Source organism: Haemorhous mexicanus, chromosome 13 (genome assembly GCF_027477595.1).
Source record: "Haemorhous mexicanus isolate bHaeMex1 chromosome 13, bHaeMex1.pri, whole genome shotgun sequence".
Classification (NCBI taxonomy): Eukaryota; Metazoa; Chordata; class Aves; order Passeriformes; family Fringillidae; genus Haemorhous; species Haemorhous mexicanus.
The window spans coordinates 4,039,511-4,062,311 of NC_082353.1; the positions used below are offsets into that span (position 1 = coordinate 4,039,511).

At 54.3% G+C, this 22,801-nt stretch overlaps 3 protein-coding genes across 9 annotated transcripts in view; 2 read left to right on the forward strand and 1 right to left on the reverse strand.

The window, feature by feature from the left end:
- The window catches only part of ARID3B (AT-rich interaction domain 3B), a 40,742-nt gene extending 39,170 nt beyond the window's left edge, over nucleotides 1-1,572 (reverse strand). Inside the window, exon 1 of the mRNA XM_059857946.1 lies at nucleotides 1,370-1,572. The gene's annotated coding sequence lies outside the window, so the exon portion shown is untranslated. The remainder of the gene's footprint in view (nucleotides 1-1,369) is intronic.
- A 42-nt stretch (nucleotides 1,573-1,614) lies between these two features.
- Nucleotides 1,615-5,301, forward strand: LOC132333148 (actin, cytoplasmic type 5). Its single transcript, XM_059857954.1, has 3 exons — nucleotides 1,615-1,745; nucleotides 2,718-3,714; nucleotides 4,942-5,301. The coding sequence occupies exons 2-3, from the start codon at nucleotides 2,728-2,730 to the stop codon at nucleotides 5,083-5,085; spliced, it is 1,131 nt and encodes a 376-aa protein (XP_059713937.1). The 5' UTR covers nucleotides 1,615-1,745; nucleotides 2,718-2,727; the 3' UTR covers nucleotides 5,086-5,301.
- Nucleotides 5,302-6,014: 713 nt separating this feature from the next.
- Nucleotides 6,015-18,987, forward strand: UBL7 (ubiquitin like 7). Of its 7 annotated transcripts, none has more exons than XM_059857949.1 (12): nucleotides 6,087-6,180; nucleotides 7,165-7,353; nucleotides 7,816-7,935; nucleotides 8,470-8,552; nucleotides 8,651-8,735; nucleotides 9,769-9,826; nucleotides 10,642-10,775; nucleotides 10,903-10,952; nucleotides 11,524-11,691; nucleotides 13,123-13,245; nucleotides 15,075-15,229; nucleotides 16,693-18,987. In XM_059857949.1, exons 2-11 carry the CDS (start codon nucleotides 7,170-7,172, stop codon nucleotides 15,210-15,212), a joined length of 1,143 nt encoding a protein of 380 aa, XP_059713932.1. In that variant the 5' UTR covers nucleotides 6,087-6,180; nucleotides 7,165-7,169; the 3' UTR covers nucleotides 15,213-15,229; nucleotides 16,693-18,987. The 7 variants fall into 7 exon arrangements, with proteins under 7 accessions (XP_059713933.1, XP_059713932.1, XP_059713934.1 ...); XM_059857951.1 differs by lacking the exon at nucleotides 16,693-18,987 and adding an exon at nucleotides 15,496-15,933; XM_059857948.1 differs by lacking the exon at nucleotides 16,693-18,987 and adding an exon at nucleotides 15,319-15,454.
- Nucleotides 18,988-22,801: the final 3,814 nt, after the last annotated feature.

A 22,801-nucleotide genomic window follows, 5' to 3' on the forward strand; every position in this document is an offset into this window, starting at 1 on the left:
TTATATATATCTATCTATATATATATCTATTTATCTCCATATATCTATCTCTCCATATATATATCTATATATATCTCTATATATCTATATCTCCATATATATATCTATATATATATGTATGTATGTGTATACACTAAACCCCTGCCACTTCATAGGAAAAAAATTTTCAAATAAATAGAAATTAAAATAAACAAACAGACAAATAAATAACCACCACAACTAAATAAAAATAAACCAAACCAAATCAAATAAATATATGTATATACATATATATACACACACACACCCTTGCCAGGCAGGGATTTGGCAGGAGGGGCTATCCCTAAACTCTTCTGGGCAAAAAAGGGATTATTTTGGGGGAAAAAAAAAAAAAAAATGGGCCTTTCAGGCCACCTTTCATGGCCCTGCCTCACTTTCAGGGTCACTTTTGGCATCCCCCTGTCCCTTTCTGTGTCCCTCCCTTACTTTCCTGCTCTCCCCCATGTCATTTTTGGTGTCCCTCCCTCATTTTCTGGGTCACTTCTAGGGTCCCTCCCCTGGTGTTTGTGTCCCTCCCTCACTTTCAGGGTCACTTTTTGCATCCCTGCCTCCTTTTCAGGGTCACTTTTGGTGTCCCTCCCTCACTTTTGGTGTCCCTGCCTCACTTTCAGGCTCTCCCTCATCACTTTTTGTGCCCCTGCTTCACTTTCTGTGTCCCTCCCTCACTTTCAGGTCACTTTCTGTGTCCCTCCCTCACTTTCAGGTCACTTTTTGTGTCCCTCCCTCACCTTTAGAGTCACTTTTGGTGTCCCTCTCACCTTTTGTGTCTGTCCCTTACTTTCAGGGTCTCTCCCTGTCACTTTCTGTGTCCCTGCCTCACAATCAGGGTCATTTTTTTGCGTCTTTCCTCACTTTTTGTGTCCCTCCCTCACTTCCAGGTTCTCCCCCCCTGTCACTTTTTGTGTCCCTCCCTCACTTTCACGGTCATTTTTGTCGTCCCTCCCTCATTTTTTGTGTTCCCCACCCTCAATTTTGTGTCCCCCCCCTCACTTTCAGGGTCTCCCCCCGTTTTTTTGGGCCTCTTCCCGCACTCCGGAGGGCCCAGCCCGAGTTTCCCAGCCACGGCGGGGTTTCAATCCCTTCCACTCCCGGTTTTCAGCGGCTCCCGTGGCAAGCAGCGCTCGGGGAACCTCCTTGCGAGACTTAAACCCGCACCGAGCAGCACCGAGGGCCGGTCACTAATTAATGAATTAATTAATTAACGAACGAATTCATGAACCCCCGTTTTACCGCGGGAAGGACCGAGGGCTCCCACCCTCCCCTCAGGCGGAAATACCGAGGGGCCCCGACCGCCCCCTCCCCCCCGAAGCACCGCGGTTTCCCCCGTTACCTCCCGAGGCGGGTCCCGCCGGTCCGTGCGCGGCCGCCTCAGCAGCAGCAGCAGCAGCAGCAGCTCCTTCTTCCTTCCTTCCGTCCTTCCTTCCGTCCTCCCCTCTTTCCTTTCCCTTCCCTTCCTTTCCCTTCCTTTCCTTTCCCTTCCTCCTTCCCCCCTCCCGCCTCTTCCTCGCCCAGCCGGAAGCGCCGGAACTGCCCTCACCGCTTCCGGGAACGGCCCGCGGGGAGGGGGGAGGAGGGAAAGCCACAACCAATCAGAAAGCGCGCTTCCGGGCCGGCTTCCGGTTCCGGCTGGTATAAAAAGCGCGCGCGGCGCGCGGGCCCGGCAGTCGCAGAGGAGGAGCCGCACTGGGCTGAGGAAGCGCGTGAGGGTGAGCGGGGCCCTGCGAACGCCCGGAGCCGAGCGGGACAGCGGGGATGGCGTTTAGGGGTTCCCCCCCCCCCCGGTGTCTGTTTGGGCTTTGAGGCGTGGCTTAGGGGTCTCTCGGAGGGAGGGTTAAGTCCCATTGTGTCTGTTCGAGCTGTGAAGGTGGGTTTAGAGGGGTTCCCTGTGACCCTCTGAGCCTTCAGCATAGGGTTAAGGGTCTCTCAGGGGTGTTTAGAGGCTTCTCCGTGTGCGTTTGGGCTTTCGGGGGGGGGGGAATTTTAGGGGTGTGCTTCTCGGGGAAGGGCTTAGGGTCCCTTCATGTCTGTTTAGGCCCTCAGACGGGGCTTAGGGTCCCCTCAGTGTCCATTTGGGCCCCTAGGGAGGGTTAGGGGTCCCTCAATGTCTGTTTACGCCCTTAGGACAGGGTTAGGGGTTCCCCAATGTCTATTTGAGCCTCTAGGGACGTTTAGGGGTCCCCCAATGTCTATTTGGCCTCTTAGGACAGGGTTAGGGCTCCCCCTCATGCCTGTTTGGGCCCTTAGGGGGTTCCCCTCCTGTCTGTTCAGGCTCTGAGTGAGGGATTTGGGATTCCCCCGTGTCTGTCTGAGCCCTCAGGGAAGGTTTGGATCACCTGCTGTGGTCCTTGGGGTGGAATTTTAATTCCCTCAGGTCTGTGCTGGTGGGGGGCTGATCCCTGGGAAGGGAGTGGGAATCTCAGAACATTTTGGGTTGGGAGAACCTCAAGGATGTTTTCATTCCCACCCCCTGCCATGGATGGGGACACCTTCCACAGCCCTGTGCTTGTCCTCTCGGGGACTCCATCTATTCCTACGTGTTTTCTGAGGCCATCAAGCAATATTTTACCTCCCTGCCTTGCCCTGCAGACTCCTCAGGGCTAAATTCCCACCCTCCCTGGTGCATCCCTGCCCATCCCCACGGGGCAGGGAGTGCCACCCCTGCATCTCTCTGCCCTCAGGCCAGGCGGGATGGCTGACGAGGAGATCGCTGCCCTGGTGGTGGACAACGGCTCAGGGATGTGCAAGGCTGGCTTCGCGGGGGACGACGCTCCCCGCGCCGTCTTCCCCTCCATCGTGGGGCGGCCGCGGCACCAGGGCGTCATGGTGGGCATGGGCCAGAAGGACAGCTACGTGGGCGATGAGGCGCAGAGCAAGAGGGGCATCCTCACCCTCAAGTACCCCATCGAGCACGGTATCGTCACCAACTGGGACGACATGGAGAAGATCTGGCACCACACCTTCTACAACGAGCTGCGCGTGGCGCCCGAGGAGCACCCGGTGCTGCTCACCGAGGCACCCCTCAACCCTAAAGCCAACAGGGAGAAGATGACGCAGATCATGTTCGAGACCTTCAACACGCCGGCCATGTACGTGGCCATCCAGGCCGTGCTGTCCCTCTACGCCTCGGGGCGCACCACGGGCATCGTGATGGACTCGGGCGACGGCGTCACCCACACCGTGCCCATCTACGAGGGCTACGCCCTGCCCCACGCCATCCTGCGCCTGGACCTGGCCGGCCGCGACCTCACCGACTACCTCATGAAGATCCTCACCGAGAGGGGCTACAGCTTCACCACCACGGCCGAGCGCGAGATCGTGCGCGACATCAAGGAGAAGCTGTGCTACGTGGCGCTGGACTTCGAGCAGGAGATGGCCACGGCCGCCTCCTCCTCCTCGCTGGAGAAGAGCTACGAGCTGCCCGACGGGCAGGTCATCACCATCGGCAACGAGCGCTTCCGCTGCCCCGAGTCCATCTTCCAGCCCTCCTTCCTGGGCATGGAGTCCTGCGGCATCCACGAGACCACCTTCAACTCCATCATGAAGTGTGACGTGGACATCAGGAAGGATCTGTATGCCAACACCGTGCTGTCCGGGGGCACCACCATGTACCCGGGCATCGCCGACCGCATGCAGAAGGAGATCACGGCGCTGGCTCCCAGCACCATGAAGATCAAGGTGGGCAGGGCGTGGTGTTTGTCAGGGTCCCCAGGGCGAGGTGGGAGATGAGAATCTAACCCCATGTTCTCAAAAGGCTGATTTGTTATTATATTATATTAAAAGAATGCTACACTAAAACTATACTAAAGGAAAAGATGAGGGATCACTCCATGTCCTCAGAAGGCTGATTTATTATTATATGATATTATATTATGTTAAAAGAATGCTGCACTAAAACTATACTAAAGGAAAAGATGAGGGATCACTCCATGTTTTTAGAGGCTGATTTATTATTACTTTATATTATATATTATTATATACTATATAAGAATACTACACTAAAACTATACTAAAGGAAAAGATGAGGAATCTGACTCCATATTCTCAGAAGGCTGATTTATTATTATATATGATATATTACTTATTATCTGTTATAAGAATGCTATACTAAAAGTATACTAAAGGAAAAATATGAGGAATCCGGCTTTACGTTCTCAGAAGGCTGGTTTATTATTTTATTAGATTAAAAGAATTCTATACTAAAGAAAAAGTTGAGGAATCTGACTCCATGTTCTCAGAAGGCTGATTTATTATTTTATTATGTTATATTAAAAGAATGCTATACTGTCACAGGCATATTTTCTGAGAAATCCTTTCTCTAGGATTTTCTCCTGAGAAGCTGAGAGGCCTCAGAAATGAAATGTAAACAGTAATTATCTGATGGCTGTGGAATTGGTCTGGAGGTGGTTCACCAACAGGTGCATCTTGGATTGGTCTCATGTGAATTGTTTTCACTTGATGACCAATGACAGCCAGGCTGTGAGCAGTCCCAAGATTTTATTGTCATTCCTTTCCTTGCTAGCCTTCTGATGTCTTTCTCTTTCTTTAGTGTAGTTTAATATATCATTTTATTTTCATATACTATGTGGTGGTGCTCACAGGGGTCCCAGGATGAGGGAGGAGATAAAAATCTTGACTTCATGTTTCAGAAGGCTAATTTATCATTTTATTATATATATTGAAAGAAAATTAAACTACACTGAAAGAATAGAAGAAAGGATTTCATCCGAAGGCTGGAAAGGAAAGGAATGATAATAAAATCTTGTGACTGACCAGAGAGTCTGAGACAGCTGGACATTGGTCATTGAATATCCCAGTGACAGGCAGGGTTCCGTGGGGAGGGCAGGGTGGGAACAGGGGGGGCTGGAATAGCTCTGACCCCCCTCTCTCTCTCTCCTGGTGCAGATCATCGCTCCCCCTGAACGCAAATACTCCGTGTGGATCGGGGGCTCCATCCTGGCCTCACTCTCCACCTTCCAGCAGATGTGGATCAGCAAGCAGGAGTACGACGAGTCCGGGCCCTCCATCGTGCACCGGAAGTGCTTCTAAGAGGGGCTGCTGGCAGCAGGCAGCACCCCCTGAACCCTGCTGGCAGCACCCCCACACCCTGCTGGCACTCCTGCCACCCCAGAGCGTGGCGTTCCACTGCTCCTTAGCTCCCGTTCCCTCGTCCAGGTACTAATTAGTAATTAGTGTGTGTGTGTTTTAATGGCTCGTTAGGCTCCTGCTCCTCTTCCTCAGACAGAGGGTTGTTCACTTTCCCTGTGTAACACCAATAAGATGACACTAAAGTTAGGTTTGTCACCTCTAGGTTTGTCACCTCTAGGTTCCTTTGTAGGAAAAGAAATAAACTTCCCAGGTTTAAACACAAAAAAAAAAAAAGCTGATTTTGCTTGCTTTCTTTCAGGGGTGGGTTCTCTATCCCCTTGCCACAAAGAATTATTGGGTGAAAGGTTTTGGGATTCTGACCTGGCTTGAAGTTAAAGTTTAGGCTGAATTTTGTTTTCTGAATTCTCTTTAAATCCCATCATGGCCCTTGTGCTGCTCGGACCATTTTAAGAGCTGTTAGGCAGCAAAGCGTGCCTGGAATGTGGCTCTTGCAGCCTGACTGGACTTTCATGGTAACTTGGCTTTTTTTAGAACACAAACAGCTCTTCTTGTCAGAAAAAGTCGGTGCCTTGGCACAGGATTTGGTCACCGGAGCAGTGGCCTCTCCTTTTTTGGGAAGAGGGTGAGGAGATGAAGCAGCGGATGGTGCTGAAGAGCGGGCAGCTTCGCACAGCTGGGCCCTCCAGCGTTGGTGGGGTATCTACGGGAGCTGTTCGCCCACGGGGGAGGGATGGCAGCCGCTTAATTACTGAGGTAGCGTTAATTACAGGCGGCCGTGGCCGGGGAGCGTCACGGGACTGCGCCCCCTCGCCGCGCTCCTCCCTTTAAACCCTCGGCCGCCCGCCTATTGGCTGGTCATGGCAGAGCCAGCCAATCAGCAGCGCCTTCGCTTCGGGAGGGCGTTACCCCTACCCTGCCGGACTCGATTTCCCAGCGCGCACGGCGTTCCCCACAGCACTTCCGCTTCCGGTCCTTTGGGGTGAGGTAGCGCGGAGCTGTGAGGGCCTGGGGGGGCACGGCCGGGACCCTCCTGAGGTGGGGAGGGGCGGGAGACACGGCCGGGACCCTCCTGAGGTGGGGAGGGGCGGGAGACACGGCCGGGACCCTCCTGAGGTGGGGAGGGACGGGAGACACGGCCGGGACCCTCCTGAGGTGGGGAGGGGCGGGAGACACGGCCGGGAGCCCCCTAAGCTGAGGGGAGGGTTTGGGGGAAGAACAGCCAATATCCCCCTGAGCTGAGGGTCTGGGGGAACAGGGCCGGGATCCCCCTGAGCTGAGGGGAAGCTCTGGGGGAGCGTGGCCGGGGGATCCCCCTGAGGGGAGAGGAGGGTCTTGGGGGGGGGGGGGGGGGGGGGGGGGAACGGCCATGATCCGCCTGAGCTGAGGGGAGGCTCTGGGGGGAGCCACGGCCGGGATCCCCCTGAGCGCTGGGAGGGATCCGGGCTCTGGGGAGGGAGAGCCATGGCCGGGATCCCCCTGAGGGGAGAGGACGGTCTGAGGGAGCCCAGCAAGGGGATCCCCCTGAGGGGAGAGGACGGTCTGGGGGAGCACAGCCGCAATCTCCCTGAGCTGAGGGGAAGATTGGAGTGGGGGACATCTGACGGATCGTCCTGAACTGAGGGTCTGGGGGGAACATGTCCTGACCCCCCTGAGCTGAGGGAGGTTCTGGGGGGAGCACAGCCAATATTCCCGTGAGCGCTGGGAGGGATTTGGGCTCTGGGGAGGGGGAGCCACGGCCGGGATCCCCCTGAGCTGGGGGGGGGATCGGGGCTCTGGGGATGGGGGAGCACGGCCGGGATCCCCCTGAGCTGAGGGGGGGATCGGGGCTCTGGGGATGGGGGAGCACGGCCGGGATCCCCCTGAGCTGAGGGGGGGATCGGGGCTCTGGGGATGGGGGAGCACAGCCGGGAGCCCTGAGCGCCGGGGGTCGGGGCTGTCTGGCTGCGCTCTGTGGGCGCTGGGGCCGATGGATGAGGGAGGGCTCGCTGTGTGCGGGGTGTCACTCGGCTGTGTCCCCAGCCACCATGGCCCTGCCGGAGTGGCACATCGCCGTGAAGCTGGCCGAGCAGCCGCTGGCCCCCAAAGCCATCCTACGCCTGCCGGAGACCGAGCTGGGCGAGTGCCCGCTGGGCGGCTGCAGCATCTCGCACCTCAAGCAGCTGATCACGGGCAAGCTGCAGGAATCCATGCCGGACCCCGAGCTCATCGGTGCGTGCCCCGCCGGAGCCTGGCGCCATCCCGCCGCTTGGGGACACCCTCGGCCCGTCCTCGCCGCGGCCGGGACGCCACATCCCGCTGCTGCTGCTGCTGCTGCTGCTGGGAGGGCTCGGTGTTCGTTCCCTGTTTTCTTGGGATGACGGCGCTCCAGCCGCGGCAGTGCCCTTGTTCGGGAATATTTGGGCTGTCTACCAGCTCTGTGTCCTTGTGAGAGCTCTCATGAGAGCTGAGAGGGAGGTCAGCTCTTACGCAGGTGGTGACTCTGCCATCTCTAGATCAGCTCCGTGATTTCCCTCCTGCTTCTCAGCTCCACAACTTCCCTGTGTTGTTCCCTAACCATTTGGAGCAGCTACAGCTGCTCAGTAACCCCTTCGGCTCTAAAGCACACCTAGAGACCCCCAGCTGGTTCTGAGAGCACCACAGGTGTTTATCTTCAGGTGTTTCTCCCCCCAGACCTGATCTACTGTGGCCGGAAGCTGAGGGATGACCAGACCCTGGATTTTTATGGAATCCAGTCTGGCTCCACTGTCCATGTCCTGCGCAAGTCCTGGCCTGAGCCTGACCAGAAACCAGGTGAGGAGCTGTGGGGATTGCCCCTTGGATTCTCCCTGGGATATTTATTAGGGACTGATCTTCTCTAGGGATTCAGTGCTGTGGAGGTTTCCAGGGGAAGGAATCCCTGTGTTTGGGAACTCCCCAGCTCTCCCAGCAGCACCTGGGTGCTGGTTTTCCTGCTGACACGAGAGTTAAGGAATGAGCTGTGCAGCATGGAGAGGGATCATCCCTTCCTTAATTGCCCATGATCCATTCTAGAGCATTGCCAAAAGATCTGGAGCAAAGCCCCAGGGATGAGCAGGCTGCTGTGTGCCTGACTGTACAAAAAGAGGAGCTTGAGCTGGCATTCCTGTAATGGCACATGTGGGAGGATATCCCTGACTATTTTTATGATCTGAGAGTGTAGCAAGTCATTCCTCTGCAGTGACTGCACCTAATCCAAGGATGTTAGAGGATCCCTGTTGCAGCATGGAGGTCTCAGTGGGCTGTGGAGTGGCTTTGGGGGCTGACAGAGGCCCAGCTGTGTTTCCTTGTGGTGTTTTCTCCCCTCAGAGCCCGTGGATAAGGTGGCAGCAGTCCGGGAATTCCGTGTACTGCACACTGCCCTGCATAGCAGCCCTGCCTACAGAGATGCTGTGAGTGCTCTGCTCCAGGGGGAATTCAGCTGTCCCCTCCCTCTGGGGATACCCCTGCAGTGGGTGACATTCCCAACCTGCTCTGCTTTCCCTGGCAGGTCTTCAAGATGCTGGGAAACAAGGAATCCCTGGATCAGATCATTGTGGCTACTCCCGGCCTCAGCAGCGACCCCGTGGCTCTGGGTGAGTCTGGCTGTGATCCAGAGGATCTGAGGAAGGGTTGGATTCCTGATGGGGGAAGGGACAGACCCAAATCTAGGTTGAATTCCTGACAGGGAGAAGGGAGAGATCAAAAAAACCTTCATTTTTTGTCCCTTTGTGGAGCATGAGAGTTGGTGACTGCTGAGGTGTCAGTTGTGCTCCATTGGTGATGTTTGGGGATGGATCCTGCCTTCAGATGGGTCAGGGAAAGGAGGGATGGATCTTTCTTATTGGGAATGGATCCTGCCTTCAGAAGGGTCAGGGAAAGGAGGGATGAAGCTCTCCCCTTGGTTTCAGAAGGATCAGGGAAGGGAGGGATGGATCCTGGCTTCAGAAGGGTCAGGAAAGGGAGGGATGGAGCTCTCTCCTTGGCTTCAGAAGGGCCAGGAAGGGAGGAATGCATCTTTCTTGGGAATGGATCCTGGCTTCAGAAGGATCAGGAAAGGAAGGGATGGATCTTTCTTCTTGGGAATAGATCCTGGCTTCAGAAGAGTCAGGGAAAGGAGGAATGAAGCTCTCTCCTTGGCTTCAGAAGGGTCAAGGAAAGGAGGAATGGAGCTCTCTCCCTGCTGCAAAGTGCTCCAAAGTTTTTGATTGAATCCAGCCTGTTGTGGGATGGTGGCAGCCTGAGGCAGGTGGGATTTGGGATGTTACAGAATGGTTGATTGAATCCAGCCTGTTGTGGGATGGTGGCAGTCCAAGGCAGTTGGGATTTGGGATGCAGTCACAGCCTGGCTGCGGGGAGCTGGGGCCCAGCTTCCATCCTGCCCTTGAGGTGGAGCACCCACGGATCTGCAGGAAAAAGCCCCGTCCCTTTTGTCCCTTGGGTGTGTGGCTGTGACCAAGAGCCTCTCCAGGAACACAAAGGCTTCAGAGGAACAATGGGAGTATTTGTGGTGTTTACTCATGACTCATTTCCTGAAAAACAATTCCTATTTATTTGTCCCTGTGGCTTTTGTGTGACTGGCTCCTGTTTGTTGTATCCTGTCTCACTGCCTTTCCTGGTCTTTTGCAGGAGTTCTGCAGGACAAGGATCTGTTCTCTGTGTTTGCAGACCCCAGCATGCTGGACACGTAAGTTCCCGAGCTGGGGCAGTGATTCAGCAGTGCCTTTGTGTCCCTGTGTGTCACCTGGGTGGGACAGAGCTCTGTTCCTGCCTGCCAGGCTGGGTCACTTCTCTCTCGGGAAACACAGATCCCACCACTTGGGTTAATCCAGAGGGTCTTTGGTGGGAGGCAGGGCCATCATCACCTCCAGGTCAGGGTTCAGACCTGGATTACTGCTCACAGCAGAGAGCTGCTCCCGTGAGAACCTTGGAAAAGTCAGCATAGGTCCAGAGGGATCCTTGGAGAACCATGGCAAGGTCCAGCATGGGGCGCAGAAGGATCCTTGGAGAACCAAGGAAGGGTCTAATGTGAATCCAGAAGGATCCTTGGTCAACCAAGGCAAGGTTGGGTCCAGAAGGATCCTTGGTGAACAGAGACAAGGTCCAACATAGGGTCCAAAAGGATCCTTGGAGAACCGAGGCCAGTCCAACATGGATCCAGAAGGATCTCTGGTGAACCAAGGCTAGGTCCAACATAGATCCAGTAGGATCCAAGGCTGGGTCCACCATGGGTCCAGAAGAATCCTTGGTGAACTGAGGAAAGGTCTAATGTGAATCTAGAAGGATCCTTGGTAAACTGAGGCAAGGTTGGGTCCTTGGTGAACTGAGGCCAGGTCCAGCGCGGATCCGGAGGGATCCGAGGCCAGGTCCAGCGCGGATCCGGAGGGATCCCTGGCTGCCTGGAGGAGTTTTTGCTGGGGTTGGTGGCTGTGCCCTGGCTGCCTCAGGGCTGGTTCCTGGCTTGCCCTGTGCCTTCCTCCAGCTGTGCCCGTTTGTGCCCAGGCTGATCCCGGCTCACCCTGCCCTGGTGAACGCCATCGTGCTGGTGCTGCACTCGGTGGCGGGCAGCACCCCCCTGCCAGCCCCGGACACGTCCTCGCGGGCCATGGCCCTGGGCTCCTACCGGGACATGCCAGGTACGTCCACCTGGAAGGGGAACTTGGGCTGAGCCTGTCCTGGCTGCTCAGCCAAAAACTACACAGGGATCTGCTCCCAATTCCTGCTGGTTTGCCACGTCCTTTTGTTCCCCTTTCTCTGGTGCAGGTGGCTTTCTCTTTGAGGGGCTCTCTGATGATGAAGATGACTTCCACCAGGTAAGCAGCCAGGTTGGGTGAACACCTTGTTTTGGGTTTAATTTGTAGCCCTGAGACTCCCAAGCTCTGCACTCCCATCTGGTGAGCAGCATGAGCTGCCCTGGCTCCCCAGGAGGATGTGGGGACAAACATATTGATCCTGGCTGCTTTCATGCTGCTCGGGAGAGAGTTTTCCTCACTACTGAACACACAACAGGAAAATGGAACGTAGGAAATGCCCTCACAGCCATAGTGGAGCGTGGGAATGTTGATCCCTCCCTTTCTGCACTCTTCCTCTCCGTAGGACAAAGGGTTCTGTATGAAAAACTGGATATTTGGGTCCAAACGTGCCTGTAACAGGGAAGTGTTTTGCATCACCCTGGTTTGGGGCTGGTGGATGATAGATTGAAAGGTTTCCTGCCAGTTTCCACAGCTGACTCTGTGGAATAAAGCACATCCCGCTCTGGCATGTTTGTCTTTCAGAATTCCACCCCTGGGACATTTGGGTATGGTAGGACAGGGGTCTGTGGTTTGACTGGGACACAAACACTGAGAGAGGTCACAGCTGGGGCTTTTCTCTCTCTCCACACAGAGCACGAGGTCCACCCCTTCCAGCAGCACGTCCGGCTCGCGCCCGGCCTCGCTGGGCTACGCGGGGGCAGCGGGGCCCCGGCCCATCACCCAGAGCGAGCTGGCCACAGCCCTGGCCCTGGCCAGCACCCCTGAGAGCAGCTCCCACACACCCACCCCGGGCACACAGGTAACGCCTGGGGCTGCCACGCCTGGCTCTGCTTTCCCTCAGGGATGGGTTCTCTTCCCTTTGATCCCACCCTGGGCACCCAGGGAACAGCCAGTACTGGTCCTGGTCAGGGCTGGCACACCTGGCTCTGCATTCCTTCAGGGAAGAGTTGCCTGTGTGATCCCAGCCCTGGCATGCCTGGTTCTGCATTCCCTCAGGGAAGTCTTCTTTCCCTTATGATGCCACCCCTGGCACCCAGGGAGCAGTCAGCACCAGTCCTGCTCTGGACTGGCACACCTGGCTCTGCATTCCCTGAGGGAGGAGTTCCCTATGTGATCTCAGCCCTGGCACACCTGGCTCTCTATTCCCTCAGGGAAGAGTTCGCTGTGTGATCTCAGCCCTGGCACACCTGGCTCTGCTTTCCCTCAGGGATGGGTTCTCTTCCCTTTGATCCCACCCTGGGCACCCAGGGAACAGCCAGCAACAGCCCTGCTCTAGACAGGCACACCTGGCTGTGCCTTCCCTTAGGGAAGAGTTCCCTGTGTGATCCCAGCCCTGGCACACCTGGTTCTGCATTCCCTCAGGGAAGAGTTCCCTGTGTGATCTCAGCCCTGGCATGCCTGGCTCTGCATTCCCTCAGGGATGGGTTCTCTTCCCTTTGATCCCACCCTGGGCACCCAGGGAGCAGTCAGCATCAGTCCTGCTCTGGACTGGCACACCTGGCTCTCCATTCCCTCAGGGAAGAGTTCCCTGTGTGATCTCAGCCCTGGCACACCTGGCTCTCCATTCCCTCAGGGAAGAGTTCCCTGTGTGATCTCAGCCCTGGCACACCTGGCTCTGCATTCCCTCATGAATGGGTTCTCTTCCCTTTGATCCCACCCTGGGCACCCAGGGAACAGCCAGCACTGGTGCTGGTCAAGGTTGGCACACCTGGCTCTGCATTCCCTCAAGGAAGAGTTGCCTGTGTGATCCCATCCCTGGCACACCTGGCCCTGTATTCCCTCAAGGAAGAGTTGCCTGTGTGATCCCAGCCCTGGCACACCTGGTTCTGCATTCCCTCAGGGAAGAGTTCCCTGTGTGATCCCATCCCTGGCACACCTGGTTCTGCATTTCCTCAGGGAAGAGTTGCCTGTGTGATCCCAGCCCTGGCACACCTGGCTGTGCCTTCCCTCATGGATTGGTTTTCTTCCCTTTGTTCCCAGCCCTGGCACCCAGGGAACAGCCCTGATCAAGGCTGGCACACCTGGCTGTGCCTTCCCTCATGCAAATCTATGTGATCCCTATCTTCCACACAATCCCAGCACCCAGGGGACATCCAGCACATCCTGGATCAGCTTTGGGACACCTTCCTTCCCTCCTGGAAGAGCTCTCTTCCCCATGGCATGGAGGATGAGGGGGTGCTGCAGGTGTTGCTGTGTGCTGTCCCTTCCCCTGACCTGTCACTCCTCCTAGGGCCACTCCTCCGGGACGTCCCCGATGTCATCCAGTGTGCAGTCGGGGACACCCATCACCAACGACCTCTTCAGCCAGGCCCTCCAGCACGCCCTGCAGGCCTCAGGGCAGCCCAGCCTCCAGGTCAGTGGCAGCCCCTGGAATCCTGCATCTCCCTGGATCTCCCAGCTGCCTCCTGCAGTGGGACATCAGCCTGGGAGGGACATCACTGATGCCTTTTTGGGCTGCCTAAAAACGGGCCAGACAACATGAAGGGAATAAAAAGCTGTTTTTTATTTATTGAAGGGCCTTCAGGTACATTTGGGGCAGATAAAGCCCCCCAGGGGCTGTACCCAAAATGGAGCAATGATCACAGGTTTTCACACTTCTGTAAATTTGGTCCATTTTCATACTGGGGGTTAATCTTCTAATTAAACCTTTGGGTAATGAAGTAGTTTACCCCAAGTTTGCTCCTCTAGCTCACTTTTGTTTACACTTCTGGGGCCTGAGGCAGTGAAGTGTCCTTGATTGCCAGGCCTGGTGAGGAATTGTTATGTCTGCCCAAAATGGGAAAGCAGCAGCTCCCACTGTATGTGGAGTTTAGAATTATACAAAGAATTGCAGGATTCCAAATGTATGAAAATACAAAAGCTAAAGTCCTAAGGCATCATCACAGCCACTGCAGAAGTGCTGGGTGGAACTGGGATGGAGGTGTTATAAATTACTATTTTGTTGGCTTTTGGCAAATATTAAGATCAATAATATGTGTATGATGTTAAAATAAATTTTATTTCTGCTATTAACAAAAAACTTAGACATAGGAACAGTAGTAGCTAATAAAGTTATAAATGAAATCTGTTTAATCCAGATGACATCCAGTAAACATATAATGAAGACCTTGCTATTAATGTACTATCAACTTTTATCAGCTGAAGAAAGTATAGACTTAAAGCCCAGACTAAAGGTAATAAAGAAAAAAAGCCAAAACCACAACTAAGAAATTATGCATACTCTAAAAAGCAAACCCTAAGAAGGGCCATACAAAATAGTTCCTGAAATAGATAAACTAGTTTATAGAAAAATATAAATATACATAACAATCTATGAATATACAAGCTAATGTAATAGAAAAAGTATTTTTAAAATATCCCTGAAAGTAAGTGTGCTCTTGGCTGAGTGCCAAGACACACCCAGCCATAATCTTTACCATCTTTATCTCCTATTGTTCTTTATTCAACTTTTTAATTTTACCAAAAAAACAAGCCATGTTTTTCACAGAGGGGTGGTGGCTTTGGGGACTTTGCAGCATCACTGAGCTTTCAGGAGCTGTTTGCACAGGAGCTGGCTGAGGTGGGTGAAACACACAAGTTCACTCTCCTGTGAACATGTAAATAGTTTAATGAAGGGCAAAAGGATACAAGTACCGTGGAGCAAAGGTTATTATGGCATCAGCCAAGAGCTCCCTGTTATCTTCAAGGACACCCCTTAAATGCCCTTTAATTCCATCAGCCCTTTGCATGCTCACAGCCCCTTGTGCACTGTAAAGTTTTCCCCAAACTGATTTACAAGTTGCAAGAATTGTTTAGCACATCTCTTCTTTGGATCTGCTTTTTTAGAGCAGGAGGATTCCTGGGCTGTGGCTTTAGTCCCTTTTTGTCCCCTCCAGCAGAGGGTGAGTGCTGCTGGCTGCAGATCTGTGCAGGTGTGCTCATCCTGTGTTCCCTGGGTGTTCTCCCATGCCAGCAGGCACTGTAGCACAGCACACTGATCTCAGCTATGGCCCTGAGCTGAATGGCAGCAGAAATAAAATCCAGATCTTCATGACAGAGTTACTGGAACACCCCACATCTAAAATCCGTTAATATTTGCCAAAAGCCAATATTATAATGTGTGTCTATAACAGGTGGGACACTGGGCAGTGGGAAGGGCTGCTGGGATTCTCATCCCACACTTCTCCTGTTTGTTGTGAGCAGAGCCAGTGGCAGCCCCAGCTGCAGCAGCTGCGAGACATGGGGATCCACGACGACGAGCTCAGCCTGCGGGCCCTGCAGGCCACAGGAGGGGACATCCAGGCTGCACTGGAGCTCATCTTTGCTGGGGGGGCCCCCTAAATCTTCCTGCTGGACTGGTGAGTTGTGCTGAGGCAGCAGCTGGGCTGGCTCTGTGTGTGTGGGGAGCCCTGAGGGCAGCTCCAAATCCTCTCTCCAACCTCCTCAGGACTCAGCACGGAGAAGGGAAGAGGTGGCTCGGTGCTGGAGACCTGGCCCCTCCAGCTGTGCAATGTTTTATCTGTCACCACCCTCTCTGCCTGTTGTTTCATTCCCTGCATTAAATGGGCCCTGCTCATTCCTTGCCTGCTGTGTGGGTCATGCTCTGTCCTGCCTTGCGTTGCAGATCCCAGCAGGGCAGGAAGGGGAAGCATTGCTGGCCAGGGGTCATGTACAGATCATGAACAGGACAGGACTGCTGTGGAACACGTCTCAAGCTGTTTCTTTTCCAGCATCACTCTCACTACATGGTTATGACAATGGGAAGATGCCAGCAGCAGACAAAGAACTCAGTGTTACAACTCACTTGAAAAGTTTTTTGACCAATCACACAAAGCAAAAGCACATTGGCAGCAGTTCTATCCAAGCACTGTAAGCACGTGTACCTTCTGTTAAAACAATGCTTGCTCATTTCACATAAAATACCTGCTTGTGAGCCTTAAACACAATGCACAGAGCTCCATTATTAAGCTTAGAACTTCCTCATATCTCGCTAGATAAACTTTTCTGCAGCTTAAGGAGTTATTCCAGACAAGTGTTAATACACAGACCATTGTTGTCCTTATTTTCTACATCTTACATAACTTTTCTGCTGACAAATCTCATGGCTATCACTTGGCTCTAATTGCAGTTCTCCTTTCTCTGAGACCTGCCTTTTGCAGCTTTCCCAAAACCCTCTGCTTTTAAGGATTCCTACGAGTGAAACTGCAGGAAAAGCTCTGCCTCGGTGGGATGTGGTGCTTTCAGAAGAGGGCACGGCCACCACGAGGTGACAGTGACAAAGAAATGACAAGGGCTGACTGAGTGGGAGCTGGAGAAATGCCCGGTGCGGGTTCCACCACGTGCCGCGGCTACAAAACCAATTAACGGCGTTTGCCTGTAATTGCAATCAGAGGGGGCAGCGAAAAGCCAGGCCTGGAGCTGGGCCCGGCATCGCTTCGACTGCGCGCCGGGGTTAACGAGGCGTGAAAGCGGCTGCGGGTTCTCGGAGCAGAGAGCGCTCTCCTGCTTCACCTCCGGGCTGCTGTGCTGCCCTCTAATCCTCTGTGATCCTCGCCGATAGCATCGCGGTGTCACCCCGCAAACGCGGGATTGTTCTCTGCGGGGAGCCCTGCGCTGATAGGCTTTAATCCTGTCGAGAGGATTAATGCCCGAGGGAAGGAAGGAGGGGCTGGTTTTGTGCTCGGTCTGGAGCAGATAAGATGTGATGGACGTAAATGGCTTTCCTGACACCCTCCCGGGTCCCTGCTCTCGGCAGGCACGAGGATTTTATGTGTAAGAAAACCGATAAATCCCTTCCCATCCCTGGATCCTCTCTTTGCAGGGGCAGGACAGAGCACATGCACAGCACGCACCCCTCCCCTGCTGGCAGCCCCAATCCTCCAGGATAACGGCGGATTAGCCGGATCACAGATGCTCCTGCCCAAAGCTGGGGAGCGTTGAAGGCTCTCCCGGCCACCAGCACGTCCAGTTTGCCTTCCTGCACCACCTGGATTCTCGATTTAGGGCTCGTTGCTGTCCCAAAACTGTGTTTTTCGTGTCACTCCTTGGATATTTGATCCCTCTGTTGACCCACGTTTGGCATGAAGCCGTTTTCTCTGCTATTTCTGCTTCCCAACGCCCCCAGCAAGCTGAGAACTGCCTGGATTTTTTAGGTTTTTTTGGGCTGGAAAGTGACTTTTCCCAGATTTCCTTTCCCAAACGGCAGGGCTTGGCTGGGAGCAGCAGCTCAGGCACATGCACTGGCTGCAGCAGAGGAGAAGTTGGCAGCGCTGCCGCTCACGACATCGCTTCCCTCGCCCGCCAGAGCCGTGCCTGAGCACAGGGGGAGCTGCGGGGAGGGGGAGAGGCTCTGCTGCCTCCTGCACGGCTGGGCAGCAACTGAGCTCTGCTGCAGCAGCTCCTGCAGCAGAGAGGGAGCTCGGAGGGGGCTGGGAGTGGCTCTGCAGCTGCCCCGGGGCTGCACGTTCCTGCTCCCAGTCTCACGTGGGAGGAGGGATGCTCAGGGGCTCTGCAAGGGCAGGAGCAGCAGAACAGTAGGGAAAGGCTTGAAAGGACAGGATTAGGTTGGATATCTGAGGGTGGGCAGGCCCTGAGAGCTTGTGCTGCCCCTGAATCCCTGGCAGTGTCCCAGGCCTGGTGGGAGGTGTCCCTGCCCATGACAGGGGTGGAATGGGGTGGCTTTAGGGTCCTTGTCACTAATTGTGAGTGGCTGAGCACGACAGAGACAGAGCAAACTGATGCTTGTTCCTTGTGCTCCATCCCTGGAGGTGCCCTGGCAGCTCCCCCTGCCACTTTGGGAGCAGAATGGATGTGCTCTGCTTGGCTCTCAGTTCATCCCTCCTGCCCCTCTCACACTCTGTTCTCCAGCCCAGCAGCCCTGGTTGGGCTTTACTGGGAGCAGACTGGGAAGTAGGTGTTGCCTGACCCTGGAAGAGGAGGAGGTCAGGCCACAGTTCCCCAACGTCAGCAGGGACCTTCTGTTTGTGACATCAAAGAGCTGATCTTGGTCTGCTTCCCTGCTGGCCTCGCTGGGGAAGCTGTGACAGCAGGGATGGGTGGCAGCAGCTGCTTTTCCTCCCCTTTTTTCCATAATCCTGTTTTTCATCCCTTTGCTGGACACCTGGAGGGGGTGGAGGTTTGGCTGGGCCCTGCACCATGTGTTTTCTGGAGCCCTTCTTCTCCTTGTCTCCCTCATTTTGGGCTGATTTGTCTCTGCTGGTTCATTTTCCAGCAAAAGGGTGGAGCAGAGGCCGAGCAGAATCTCCCAGGTGGCTTTTGCAGTGCCTCAAGCAATGTTGGACAGATTTCCATGGGATAATGTTGGCTCCTTGCTCCCCCAGTTTGTTCCAGTCACATCCTGGGGCTCCACACCTTGCCCTGAGCACAGAAATTCCAGAAAATCGGTGAAGGTGACTTTCCCTTCTTCTCCAGGATTTGTTGGGCAGGTACATCCAGCAGGAGCAGCAGCAGGAATTTGTCTGGCACAGCCTTTGCCCATCAACTTTCTTTTTTGCAGAGGTTTCCTGGCTGCTTCCAGCTTTGTCCTTGTACGAAAGGCCAAAACACACCAAAATTTAGAGTTTTTCATTCTTTCCCAGCTCTGTTCTGGTTCAGTGAGCTGTGAGGGGTCTCAGGGGCGGGACAAAGAGGGGACAGAGGTGTCCTTGGCAATAAGGACATTTTGGTCTTTCTCAGGGAAACCTTGGAGAAAGGAGCAAAGTTCTGATTTTGGGACAGCTGATGAGGTGACAGCACGGAGACAGGGCAGGTGATACATCCCAGTGACCCGTGTCCTGTGGGATTTGCTCCCTTTCCTCCATGAATCACCATTTTCCTGTTAAAGTGACAAAAAGGGAGCTCTGATTCCAGCCCTCCAAGCTCTCTTTTAAGGTTACAGAGTTGAGAGGCCCCACGTGATCCACAATATAAACCAGGCAACTATTTTAATTTGGTGAAAGCAGAAATGGGCTGAAAATGTCACCCTGTGAGAATATTTCTATTTCCTTATGTTCCCTTTTATATTTATAGTGTTCTAATATTCACAAACGTGTCCCAAAATCCCTTTGAGAGGGTTTTCCCCCCCTCCATCTCTGAAATAAATGCTGATTTAAGAGCAGGGTCTGCTGGTTCAGCAGGGATGAATTAATTCAGGGCTTGAGTTGGAGCTGTGGGGTTCCGCTCCAGGAGCCGTGAAAGCATCAGAGGGGATCCAGAATTCCTTTTTTTCCTTCAAGGGCTAAGAACAGAGACTGGAGCAAAACTTTGGAGCAGGGTGAGCAGAGAAAAACCCATTTCTAAGAGATTTTCCAGCCTCTGGCTGTCAGAGGTTGGGGCATTTTCAGAGCTGGGTGTTGGGAACAGACCCTACACGAGGTTTGTCCTTCAACTGGCCAATCTGTGGCCTCTGTGTCACCCATGGGGGTGGCCTCAGGTGCCAAGGCTGTACAGGAGCTGGCCAGGAGGAGCTGTGGGACTGGGGCATGTCCTGGGTGCCAGTAAAGCTGTGAGGGTTCATTTTGGGGTGCACTGGGGTAGGAGGAGGTGACAAGGACAGCCAGGGGAGCAGGGTAGCCAAGGGTGGGCTGTGACAAGGACATTGTCCCCTGGTGTCCCTGGAGTAGGAGGAGGTGACAAGGACAGCCAGGGGAGCGGGGCAGTCAGGAACAGTGTTGTCCCCTGATGTCACTGGGGCAGGAGGAGCTGAGTTTCATTTTGGGGTGCCTGTGGCCACTGGGGCAGGAGGAGGTGACAAGGACAGCCAGGGGAGTGAGATGGCCAGCAAGGACATTGTCCCCTGATGTCCCTGGGGCAGGAGAAGCTGGGTTTCATTTTGGGATACCTGTGCCACTGGGGCAGGAGGAGGTGACAAGGACAGCCAGCAAGCAGCAAGGATGTTGTCCCCTGATGTCTCTGGGGCAGGACATGATGAGGATAGCCAGGGGAGCGGGGCAGTCAGGAACAATGTTGTCCCCTGATGTCACTGGAGTAGAAGGAGCAGGTTCATTTTGGGGTTCTGTGGCCCCTGGGGCACAAGGAGGTGACAGGGACAGAGCAGCCAGGAAGATCATTGTCCCGTGATGTCACTGGGGCAGGAGGAGCCAGCCCAGCAGGTCCCAGCATTTCCCTGCACGGTGCTGGATTAAAGTTCTGGAATTGCCTACCTGGGGAGGTGGTGGAGTCCCCATCCCTGGGTGTGTTTACACAGCCTGGATGTGACACTGGATGCCAGGGTTGAGGTGTTGGGGCTGGGTTGGACTTCATGACCTTGCAGGTCTCTTCCAACCTGGCCATTCTGTGAATTCTGTGGATCTGTGTGCTGTTCCTGAGGAGGGAAGCAGTGCTGGCCCCTCAGGATCCCTTTGTGGGGTTTTTCTGGCTGCCCAGAAGCTCTGACCCCAGAGGATTCTCAGTTGCACATCATTTAATCACCTCAGCTCCTGCCAGCTGCTGTCTGCTCAGATGAGTTCCCAGATGTTTTAATGCCTTGTGAAGGCTGACCTAGAGCAGAGGCCAGACAGAGCTCAAGAATAAAGCAGGGATTTATTAAAAGGCCTCTTTGGATCCACCTCTGGCAGCACAAGAGCCCAGCCAGGGCTGCACCCAAGTTGTCCATTTTTGTGACCAAAATGGTCACAAAAATGGACAACTGGTCGTGGGGTCTCTCACTTTTATAAGTTGTGGTCCATTTGCATATTGGAGTTAATTGTCCAATTCCAGCCCCAGCCCATGCAGTCCCATCCTTGTTTTCTCTCTCCAGCCCACGTTGTTTGTGCTCTTGGGGCTGAGATCTGGTTCCTTTGTCCTTGGTCCCCAGCTGGAGCAGGAATTGTTGTGTCTCCCTGCTCTGTGCAGAGAGCTCACCATCCCATAATATGAAGCCCAGACCCACCCACTAAATCTGAAAAATATAAAAGCTAAACCTGAGGCATCAGCTTTGTTCTCCCCCCCACTCCATTCCTCATTCCCATTTTCCTCCCTGAGCTGATCCCTGTCCCAGAGGGGCCCTGTGGGACGGGGCTGGCCCCACAGCAGGTGACAGACAGCACCAGGAAGGACAGATGGGACACGGGAAGAAAGGGAAGCTCCTCCCTGCCCAGCCCGGTGCAAAAACGAGCCAAAGGATCTCTGGGGACATCCTGCTGGAAGAGATGGAGAACTCCCTGTGTCACCACTGTCCTCTGTGTCACCAGGCCCGGGGGTGGCTCTCAGGGGTCACACCGTGGAGGAGAAGCAGGACAGGGACCTTCCCCCCACCTCTTTTTCCCTGTCTCTCCCTTCCTGTCGAGACAGATAGTGCTGCTGGAAGAGCTCCAAGGTCACAGTCAAGGAGTTTGCTTTTCCTGAGCTCGGCTTTATGAGGCCAGAGAGGGCTCTGGCACTTGGCCCAGCAGCCTCTCTCCAGAGCCAGGTGAGTTTGTTTGGACTCCCTGCAGAAAAATGCAGGCTGGAATTCCAAGCAGATTGCAGAGGGGTCAGACCTTAACCAGCTGTGTGCAGGAGGATTTTGTGTCTCTGCTGGGGCTGATAAGGGGGATATCATCTTGGGTGGGGGATGGTGGTGCTGGAGCCTCCCTGGGGATGTGGGAATCCCGTTTTGGGGAGCCTGAGACGTGGCCATCCCCATTGCAGTGCTGCCCTGGGGCACAGCACACAGGGAAGGAAGGCTCAGGAACTGCAGAACACTCTGAACCTGCTGGAACCTCCCAGGGACATGGAGCTGCCATGGAGCTCTCATGGTGGGAGCGTGGTGAGCAGAGCCACCCATTCCTGTTCTTTTTGCTGTTCTAACCTTGTTCCACTGGGTGAGACTCCACCCTGGGTTTTGTTAACTCTGCCTCTTTGGCAACCCTGCCTCGCTTCCTGCCCCACCAGTGAGTCCCCTCTTGTGGGAAATGAATTTGTAGAATTTTCTCCAAGTTTGATATTTGTTTACATACAAATACACATTATATAAACCTGCTATTTATGTTTACATCGTATGTAAAACTACATACAATGTAAATATACTATTTGTATGTACACAAATATCAAACTTGGAGAAATTTCTACAAATTCATTTCCCACACCCTCTGAGGATGTGACACCTTCAGATGTGATGCTCCAGAGGGCGTTTGGTGACAAGGGTGGGCTGTGGCTGTGGCCCCTCCTCAGGCAGGACCTGTGACCAGTAAATCACATTGTGACACTGGTCTGGAAGGTCCTGGGCGAGCCCCTGGGCTTTCCTTTGGATGCACAGGAGGAAGGGGACTCCCAGCTGGGTTTTTATGCTGCTCTCAAAATCACTGAGTGCAAATCACGAGTTCCCTTCCGGCCAAATCTCTTGGGGGACGAAATCTACCGGGAAATCTCATCTTGGGGGCAGGTGGCTCTTCCACCCCTTTTCTGAAGGGTTTGTAAAGCCCTGGGGGTGCCTCTGAGCTCATTTGGGTCCCTTTGGTGGCACTTGTGCTGCACTTTGACAGGACCCAGCGGGGAAGTTGTGCCAACTCAGAGCCCCCAACCTCAATTCCAGCTTGAAGAGGTGAGCCTGGAGAGCTGAGAAGTTTCCAAACTCTGCAGGGCCGTGGCCTTGGGGAGGGATGGTTGAGGATTTTTGGTTGCTGCCTGCAAGGAATGTGAGCTGGGGGGGAGAGCAGAAACTGCAGCAGCTGATAAAGGATCTGCTCTACTCACTTCCCTCCTCACTCTGTCAGCTGGGGAGTGAGGGGCCTGTCAGCACCACGAGGAGTTGTGAGGGGATTTCACTGATTGCCACTCCAAAGCCAGCCTGTTCCCAAAATGAGAGCTCTGATCTTCCAAAAGTTCTGTCCCAACCTCCTGGACTGTCAGTCCCTCCCACAGCTTTAGCACAGGATTTTCCAGGTGCAGCATCCCAGCCTTGTCTGGGAAGAGTGATGGAAAAGGGGATGAGGAACATCCTCATCCTCAGC